The 10399-nt window shown below is 44.5% G+C and overlaps 1 protein-coding gene across 2 annotated transcripts in view; it reads left to right on the top strand.

Annotated features, from left to right (window-relative positions):
- The first annotated feature begins 1338 nt into the window (after positions 1 to 1338).
- LOC127628741 (brefeldin A-inhibited guanine nucleotide-exchange protein 2-like) overlaps positions 1339 to 10399 on the top strand; it is a 46826-nt gene continuing 37765 nt past the window's right edge. For both annotated transcript variants that reach the window (XM_052105598.1, XM_052105597.1), the window contains exons 1-2: positions 1339 to 1679; positions 4340 to 4370. In XM_052105598.1, coding sequence (XP_051961558.1) covers positions 1514 to 1679; positions 4340 to 4370 — 197 coding nt within the window. In that variant the 5' untranslated portion in view covers positions 1339 to 1513. The remainder of the gene's footprint in view (positions 1680 to 4339; positions 4371 to 10399) is intronic.

Below are 10399 nucleotides of genomic sequence, written 5' to 3'. Positions count from 1 at the left end.
GTGTGTGGTAACAGACGCGGCAGTGAAGTCTGCTCTCTTCACCTGCACAAAACGCACCCAAGACCGAAAAGCCTTGTTTTTCCTAGAAGGAAAATGATGGACACGGTGTCCTGACAGGCTGGAATTCGTGCAACCAGCACAAACACAATAATTTACAATTATGGCTTCTCTAAAACTCGATCTAAAACTTTATGTCTCTTACTACTGCTCTAACTACATCAACACCCAACAACGAGAGAGCTGACCGCCCGCGAGCTCTTTTATTTGCCTCGCCCTACGTCATATGACGCGTTGATAGCGGGAAAGGCGTATTCCAGAGCCTATCACATTTTCATCAAAATCTCTACATCAAATGAGATTTCATTAGTAATTTCTACATATGTGTTTTTAAAAGACCTCTGCAGCCAATATAAAGTATTAATTCAGTTATAAATTCAACCTGCATGTTGCTCTTTAAATTAAATATTCTGTCAATACCTGTGTATTATTTGAGCTGTAAAACTGCTTAAATCATCATTTTATGGTAACGCCGTTCCGGCGTCATGGCAACAATGTTGTAAAATTGGATATAACTTACACAGAAAATGTTAGTGAGATTTTATCATAATGAAAGTCATGTTAACAAATATTGTTTATGACTTGTGGCAATACCTTTGAAACAGTGAGTATTTTAACATTTCCAGATTGGCCCCATTGACTTCCATTTTAAGTGCCTCACTTTACCCAGAGTTTTTTTTTTTTTTTTTTAGAAAAGGAGGGACATTCATTTTTTGTGGTAGGCTTAACTTTTTTTCGAGTTTTTTGAGCTTAACTTATATTGAGCCTGGAATATTCTTTAAAATAACTTCCTAAAACAAGGTCTTGGCAAATAGTGTGAATCATCTTTTTAAAATACGTGTATCCTCTTCTGATAGGACAGGGATCTCAACAGGGCAAGCTGTTAATTCGTTCCAACTAAATTTGAACTTCCCAAGATTGTTTACCAACTTTTAAATAATTTGCATAGCAAATTATAATTGAAAGCAAAGCCAATGAATGAAGTGAATTAATACTATTGAGATGTTTTCACCGTTAACATGAAATCAGTTTGATTGTGTGATATAGTGATACCCTGTCCTCATGAACATGAACAGAATTTTCTGTCAATGATCTGACCAAGTGCTGTCTTGGACATTGCACTTCCCCATGCAATGTTTTTACCCTCCCCCCAAACCAAAACCACTCAGACTAAAAACATGCGCCCCCACCATTCAATTCCAGCTCACCCAAATCATGGTCGAGAAAGTACACATCAGTGTAAACGCCTGATGGTCACGTGACGTGACGTGACGTGCGGCCAACATGGCGACGCAGTGTTGAGATAGCAGCCGCGACTAACATAACTAACTGCCCCCGACTGAAGCAGCGACAACGTCGGCCCGCTCCTGGCACCCTCATACACACACCTGCCGAACCGCAGGGAACGGGCCAGCGATGACGGCCTGAGGTACTATTTCCACACGTCGACCGAAAGATGAAAGAACAGGAACAGCTGGAAATACATCGACGGCATACGCAGACATCAAGCCTGAGCACCAAGAGCATGTTTCTGTCTCGGGCGCTGGAGAAAATCCTCGCGGATAAGGAGGTGAAGAGGAGCCAGCACAACCAGCTGCGCAAGGCTTGTCAAGTAGCGCTGGGTGGGCGCGCTTTATGCATAATTATCATCATTTCTGTTTCTCCACGAGGAGATCTGAAGCTGTGGCTGCCACTGCCGACTGATATCTTAAAACGATTAAAGCCTAGATCGCGAGCTAACGTCATTCCAGTAGACATCATTCAGATCAGACTGTTATGTTTATAATATTGTCCAGGGATTTAGACTGTTCCTTTTATATGAATGACATGCATTTAGCAGATAGATGTTACACTTTACATTACGATTATATTCTTTAACATTAATTAATACATTATGTTCCATGGAACTAACAAAATATTATATTTTATTACACCATTTATTAACTGAATTTGTTTTTAATAGTTCTGTTATTGATTACAAATAGGATCGACGTGTATTGTGCGTGGCACTTTAAGTGCGTTGATAAACGGTGGCCCTATTTCTTGTGCTTGGACTGCTGTCATTCATTTGTCACATATAAATGAACAATATCGTTTGCATGTGTGGTGATGACGTTTGCTGCTCGCTCGAAATCCCCGTTGTTGCGGCCACTTCCGGAATACTTCTCCCACTTTGTCAGATCAAACGTGAGCTGGAAATGCAGGTCCGACTCATTCAGTTCGTCCCGCCTTTGTTTCATTACTTATTTACTAAGTTAAAGAACACTTGTTGAGGCAGGAGTATCTCGTTTCTTAGCGAGCTTTTCTAGTCTTTGTTCTGGAGTTTTCCTGCTTGCCAAAAACAAAGATTAGTTCATTTGAAGTAAATGCCTCAAACAGCTTTCATTCCAATTGCAATGTGGACTGAATTTGATCTTGAACTTAATTTTGCTGTTTATTTCTTAAGTATATTTTATTTAGGGTATAATCCTGATCATGTGTGGCGAATTGGTTGTTTGTGCATTTCGGCAGTTGATGTAATGCTACTTTACCATAGGTTTGTTTTAGTGTATGTTTTTCCTGGCACTTTCATTCAACAAGACACTCCCTCTCATTACCTCTTCAAGTGAATGAGGTTTATTGCCAAAGACCTATTTACACAGTCCAGCATACACCCGGATTCACTGCTAGGCCATGGTTATACAGTATTATATACACATTATCTCAGTTTCCTATTTAGCACCGAACGTTTTCTATTTTTCCTGAAAAAAAGAAAGAAAATGCAATATCTCTCAGGTAGTCAGGTACAGTTTGCTTACAGCATGGTTCATAAAAAATTGTGAGCATGCATCTTGTGAAATGTGATGTTGCTTCCGTTTAGTTTCCTGTGCTTTGTTACAAGCAGATGGCTGCCTGATAATGAATAATAATTTATTTAAATTAGAGGAACTTTAACTTATTGGTGCCCAAACAGAATCAAAGGGATAGTTCACCCCAAAATGCAAATTTAAATTTTCTCATAATTTACTCACCCTCATGCCATTGCAGATGTGTATGACTTTTTCTTCTGCTGAACACAAACGAAGATTATTAGAAGAATATTTCAGCTCTCTAGGTCCACACAATGCAAGTAAACAGTGATCAGACATCTGTAGCTCCAAACATCACATAAAGGAAACATAGAAGTAATTTATATCCAAACAACAATATTTAAGTCCTTTTCCCCTCTAAATCTCCACTACATGTGATTTACAGATGTAAAAGTGAAAGTGGAGATTTAGAGTTAAAAAAGGACTTAAATAATGTTGTTTCTCATCCACACCTGTTATATCACGTCTGAAGATATGGATTTAAAAACGAGTCAAATGGATTACTTTTGTTTCATTTATGTGAGTTTTATTTTTTTATTTTATTTTTTTGTATTTATTTATTTATTTTTGGATCTACAATGGTCTGGTCACCATTCACTTGCATTGTATGAACCTGAGAGATTTTTCTAAAAATCTTAATTTGTGTTCTGCTGAAGAAAATCAGTGAAACACTGATTCCATGAGGGTGAGTAAATGATGAGAACATTTTCATTCCTTTAAAACCCATTCTGGAATTTAATTATTTAGGTTGTTCCTATTAATCCGAGACAACGAAAAACTGATTCGTGGCACTAATGCAAATTGCTCAGTCTCATAACCTCTTATGTTGTCTACCTTGACCGTTCTTTAATGAAAGAAGCTTAAATTATGCTCTCTTCATTAACCACTGGTGATATGTGAAGTACATTTAATTTGCCTGCAAATAGGCCTCATTTCCACCTTTAATGGGAATCGTAGATGCATGGCACTGTGACCTGGAACATTTCTTGCTGAGTTGGTAGTCTTATATTCGGTATTGCTTGTGTAGTTTTTGCTCTGGCAGTATTAGAGCACACATGCCCATCTGTAGATGTTATTTCCACCCCATCACCACATTTCACACTGGGAATTCCAGTTAATTTAAATATCTTACAGAACTTAGCCTTGACTGAGCACATAATTTGACTTGTTTAGCAATAGCTAAAAAGCTTTAGGCCTAGACAGCTCGATACTAGTGTGAATTGCAATAAGACACTGCGTTGGTTCATGATTAAGTCAGAGAATCTTATCTGCTTCTGTAAATTTGTGTGTTCGTTTATTTTCTGAATTATTCTTCTCTTTCTGAGTTGTTTGTTTGTTTTGTAGGAGGTTGTATCATTATCAACAGTCTTGAGTGATGCAAGTGAGTCTTCGTGTGTTAATTTGTCTCTTCTTTTGCCTGTTATTTTTTATAGATGAAATCAAGCTTGAGCTGGAAAAGCAGAAGTAAGTTTACATCTCATTCACCAAAAGGCATCATCGATTTATCCATCCAAATCCTCTTTTTAGGTTAATCAAAATGTTGACTTAACATAAGAGAGCTCTTATTTTCGCTTTTTGAAAATGCTCTCTATAGCTTAATGCCATCATATTTATTCTGAACCATAGTGGTTATATAACAATTTCAGACACTGGTCAGTGGTCACACTCATTCTGTTCCTTAGCTGTTTATTTAAATCCTGCAAACTTAACAAATAACTAAATGTAAGATTGACATTGGCTGGAAGATTGAAATATTTGCTATTTGGTAATTAACAAGTTAGTTTGTTGGAGGTGATATCTTTTAAAAATCTCATTTAAAACACACAGCATGTTCGTGGAAATGTAATCTTTTTCCCCAATTTGGTTTCATACATTTTTGAAAAACATGCTGAGCATTTTCTACAAGACAAAAAAGAAGATTTAATGACTTAATGAAGATTAAACAAGCATGTGACCTGTGTCTTTTCATAAACTTTTAAGGGTTAGTTCACCCAAAAAAATGAACATTTACTCGTCACTTACTCTCCCTCATGCCATCCCAGATGTTTATGGCTTTCTTTTTTAACAGAACACACATTTTTAGAAGAATATCTCAGCTGTGTATGTCCTCGCAATGCAAGTGGATGGGTATTTTTAAGCTCCAAAAGCACATAAAGGCAGCATAAACATAATTCATAAGATTCCAGTGGTTAAATCCATGTCTTCAGAAGCAATAAGATAAGTGTGGGTTTCCACTTTCAGTCTCCACTTTCACATTTATTTTATTTTTTTTTAATTTTATTTCACCACCTACTGGGCAAGGAGGAGAATTTATAGTTAAAAAAAAAAATGCACTTAAATATTGATCTGTTTCTCACCCACACCTATCATATCACATCTGGAAATTGGAATTTAAACACTGGTGTCTTGTGTATTACCTTTATGCTGTGTGTATTGCTTTTGGAGCTTCAACATTTTTGGTCACCATTCATTTGCTTTGTGAGGACCTACAGAGCTGGATAGTCTTCTAAAAATCTGAAATTTGTGTTCTGCAGAAGAAAAAGTCATACAAATCTGGGATGACATGAGGGTGAGTAAATGCAGAGAGAATTTTCATTTTCGTGAACTATCCCTTTAAGGGTCAAAAAGGCATCCTCTCAGTTTCATGGTTTTTGTCAACATAAACAACAAAATGGCTGCCTACATCATGACTAATTTAGTGGAATTTAAAAAAAAATATATGCATCATGTTTTAAAACAAAGTTGTTTCACTGATAAATATTATTAAAAGATTATTCTGCGCTGCTAATGCCAACATATATTTTTTTCAAGAATTTCAGCTTTTAATGTGACTTATTATTATATTTATTTTGACTCTCTGGATGGTTACACCACATAAATTTTTTTCTTTAAGCTGCAGGAAAATATCAAAATGACTTTGAAAAATGTTCATTATAGAAGATAATGAACATTATCTTCTTGACATTCAAAAAAATTGACATTCAAGTAAATGTCAATTTTGAGAATTACAGTTCCCTCTCGAGAGGTCTCTCCTATTGCGTAAGTAGCTTACGCTATGGGAAAACTCTGTTTCTCGAGAAATATTGAAGTCTTTATGTAAAACGCATTGCAGCTGCGCAGCAGACAGCAATGAGTGAGGCAGCTCGGTCATTGGCTGTGCTGCGGCAACTTGCTCGAACCAATGACGGGCGACTCTGAACGCTGCGACCAATGAGTGCGCTTCACGCCCACGCGCTCAGAGCCCGCCAAGATTGCCGTGGCTAAGGCTATATATTAGGCGCCCCGTCATGAGAGTTCTTTAGATTTAATCTCCTTCAGCAAAGACCTTCTCTTCGCTGGATCCTTTGGATTATTGGAGTCTTTTCGCCCGCCGTCGACAAGCCTACAGCAGGACTGCTACGAGGACGCCGGCGCCTTCAGCCGCCTTCAAAGCCTTCTGCTACGCCATCCGGCGCGCATCACCTCATATCCTTTACTAAGCAATAACTTTTCAAGTGTTCGCCTCTGCGATGCTTTTTTTGTCCTTAGTAAAGAGCAAATTCGAGGCGTTGTTTAAAATGCCTTCGACCTGCGCCTCGTGCAGAGGCCCTCTTCCTGATGGGGACCGTCACATTATCTGCGCTCGCTGCCTGGGACCTGACCACGCAGAAGCTGCTCTCACTCGAGGCGGATGCCCCGAATGTGACTCCCTGGGCCTGACCGAGCTGCGCGCTCGCTTTGCCGCCTTTGCCGCGAACGAGCCTGCTACCACCGTGCTGCCATCCCCTCTGTTCGAGCCGCACAAGAAAAAGCGCCGCTCACGGAGTCCGCCAGAGCACGCGGACTTCAGTGACGTCACGCCGGGCCAGTCTCCGCGTGCTTCACCACCACCCGAGGACTCCCTGCCACCAGTTCTATTCACGCAGGCAGACCAGCACCCCTCCGGAGCGCTGGGTCTCGTCTCGTTCGGCATGTCAGGGGACGACGGTGAAAAGGATGACAGCCTTTCCATTGACGCTGCATCCGACGACTGGCCGGGCTCGGCCTTCGACCCCGCGCCGTCGACACTAGCGGACACGAGCAGGGGCACCAGCATGGACTCAGAAATCGTCCGCATACTGTCCAAAGCCGTGGAAGACCTCGGGCGCGACTGGTTTTCTCTGGAAGAACCCGCCCGCAGCTGGCTGGACGAGTGGTTCCTGCAAGGGCGCCGGCAGGCCCCTCGACAGAGACCCTCCCCTTTCTTCCCCGAAGTTCACGACGAACTCACAAAGTCGTGGAAAGCCCCGCACTCTGCTCGCCTGAAGCCTTCTTTCTCTTCCTCGCTCTCCTCGGTGGACGGTGCGAGAGAAAGAGGCTACGAGGGAACCCCGCCCCTCGAGGAGGCTATGGCCAACCATCTGTGCCCACCCTCCACCGCTGGATGGAAAGCCAAAGCTTCTCATCCCTCGAAGCCCTGCAGACCTACCTCAGCTCTCGCCGGTCGCGCATATGCCGCCGCCAGCCAAGCTGCGTCAGCGTTTCATTCCATGGCTGTTCTGCAGGTCTATCAGGCCAAACTTCTCCGCATCATGGACGAATCTGGACCTGAACCTGAGGCTTTCAAGGACCTGCGCAGCGCCACTGATGTAGCCCTGCGAGCCACAAAGGCCACCGCCCAATCCATCGGCCGGGCCATGGCTAACCTGACTGTCCTTGAGCGCCATCTGTGGCTGACTCTAACAGAAATGAAGGACGCGGATAAGGCACCTATCGGCCCAAGCGGCCTGTTCGGACCGGCGGTAAAAGAGTTCGCTGAACGCTTCACTGAAGCCCAGAAGAATTCGCAGGCTATGCGTCACTTCCTGCCTAAGCGATCCAGCTCGTCAGAGCCGCCAGAGACCGCCTCAGCTGCAGCAGCGAGCCAGGGCGGCGCCTCCCATCTCCCAGCCCAGACCTGAAACAGACGCTCGACGCCACTCGCGTTTCGCTAACCGAAAGCAGCCGCCTGAGCGACGGGGACCTCGGCCCAAGATCGTGCTGAACCCGGAGCCTCGTAAGCCTTCCTAGCCATAGGAAGAAAGAGAGAGAGTGCGTGTCTCGCAAAAGCCGGACCACTCTCTCCAAAACGTGTAAAACATTACCCAGTCCCCTTACAAGCGGCTGGAAATGTCTGTACAGCAGTCAATGGGCCAGTCACAGAACTCGCTCACCTGCAATCAAACGCTGTTTTAACGGCAACACGCAGAAATCACAAAAAGAGTCATTTTCTGCCTGTGTCACTAAGGGGTCACGTGTCCAGACTAAAGTGCGCATTCCCACATATCAATACTGTCCAAACAGTGCCGAATACTTCCCCAGCTCAAGCTGTACGCCCCATAAATGTAGATCGTGTGCCTATTGTCATGTATGCACCACTACACACAAGCACTGTTCCCACAGTTATAAACACTTCCCCAGTAAAAGCGGGAAATACTATAAAGGTAACGCGCGTGCCTGCTGTCATGCGTGCACCCCTACACACAAACACTGTATGCATGCCCAAAAACCCCCCGCCGCGAGTGGGAGGCTTTATGAAAATGGCGCGCGTGCCTACTATGGTATATGCACCCCCACCCATAAGCGCTGCCCATACAGTTTCAAACAGTTCTCTGGCCCATGCCGCGAGCGAGCCAAGAAACTCCCCGCTAAGAACGGGAAGCTTTATGAAAGTGGCGCGCGTGCCTATCACAATGTATGCACCCCCACCCGTAAACACTGTCTATACAGTTTCAAACATTTCTCCAGCTCATGCTGCGAGCATTACGGAGATAGCGTGCGTGCCTGTAATCTCACACGCACCCCTGCACTCGGCACTCAACAAAGCTGCTCAGCGCGCTCCCGCGCCTCTGAGAGCTGTAAGCTCCTTGTTAGCACAAGGCAATTCGCTGGCAGGGTCCATACGTCACTGCGACAGGCCCCCAGCCAGCATTCAGCCCATATCTGTGCGAGCAAAAGCCGGGGAAAAAATCCCTGACATGCCGAAATGGGTTTTGAACATAATAAGACACGGTTACTCGCTTCAGTTCGCTCGCAGACCACCCCGCTTTTCAGCAGTGGTCGAGACGAAAGTGAGGAAAGATGTGTCACATGTTCTACGCACCGAGGTGCTCAAACTGATAGAGAAGAGCGCTATAGAAACTGTTCCTCCCTCTATGAGCGAGGCGGGTTTTTACAGCCGCTAATTTCTCGTCCCGAAAAAGGACGTGGTCTCCGCCCCATCCTAGATCTAAGACATCTGAACAAAGCTTTAATGATTCGCTCGTTCAGAATGTTAAAGACCAAACATATCCTCGCGCAAGTTCGCCCCGCGGATTGGTTTCTATCAGTGGATTTGAAAGATGCTTACTTTCACATTCCGATAGCGCCTCATCACAGGCCATTTCTGAGATTCGCTTTCGAGGGACAGTCATACCAGTACACAGTACTACCATTCGGCCTATCATTGGCCCCCCCGTACATTCACGAAATGTATGGACGCAGCACTTTCCCCCCTGAGACAGCGGGGAGTGCGAATACTGAATTACCTCGATGATTGGCTAATCCTAGCACAATCAGAGAGTCAGTTAACAACGCACAGATCTTGGATTATCAGTTATCTAGAATGTCTGGGTCTGAGAATCAATTTTGCAAAGAGCGTGCTATCCCCCAGCCAGAATATCTCTTTTCTGGGAATAGTGCTAGTCTCAGTGCAGATGACGGCGCACCACTCATCAGAGCGCGCGCTCGCTATTCGGCGCCTTGCAACATCATTCAGAGTGGGCGCGCACGCCCCCGTCAAACGATTTCAAAGGTTGCTCGGTCTCATGGCCTCGGCATCAGCTGTACTCCAGCTAAGATTGTTGCACATGCGTCCTCTCCAACGCTGGCTCAAGAGCCGTGTCCCCACTCACGCGTGGCGCTCGGGCCACTTTTTAATCAGAGCGAATCACGGCTGTATAAAAGCCCTTACGCCCTGGAAGGCCGTCGACTGGTATCAAACCGGCGTGAGTCTGGGCGTAAACGCGTGGAGAAAAATGATCAGGACAGATGCCTCCAAAATAGGATGGGGGGCCCTTTACGAGGGCAGGCATGTCTCCGGTTTTTGGTCAAACCCGGAAAAGCGCCTACATATAAACTGTCTGGAAATGAAAGCGGTCGCCTTGGCTCTCAGAGCCCTGCTTCTGTACCTGAAAAACGAACACGTCCTGGTCCGAACGGACAACATGACGGTAGTGTCGTATATAAATCGCCAGGGTGGACTCAGGTCGAGCTCCCTGCACTCTATGGCCAGGGAGCTCATCTTATGGTCACAGCACAACCTGCGCTCGCTGAGAGCAGCGCATGTGCCAGGCATCCTGAACCAGGAGCGGACATGCTGTCCAGAGACAAGGTTCTCCCAGGAGAATGGTCTCTCCACCCCTGACGGTCCAGTGGTTATTGCAAACCTTGGGCGAAGCAGAGGTCGACCTCTTAGCCTCCAGGAAAATGCGCACTGCCCTCTTTTCTTCTCAAAG

This window comes from Xyrauchen texanus, chromosome 35, assembly GCF_025860055.1.
Source record: "Xyrauchen texanus isolate HMW12.3.18 chromosome 35, RBS_HiC_50CHRs, whole genome shotgun sequence".
Classification (NCBI taxonomy): domain Eukaryota; kingdom Metazoa; phylum Chordata; class Actinopteri; order Cypriniformes; family Catostomidae; genus Xyrauchen; species Xyrauchen texanus.
Note: the sequence above shows the minus strand (reverse complement) of the source record. Positions and strands in the feature narration are given on the sequence as shown.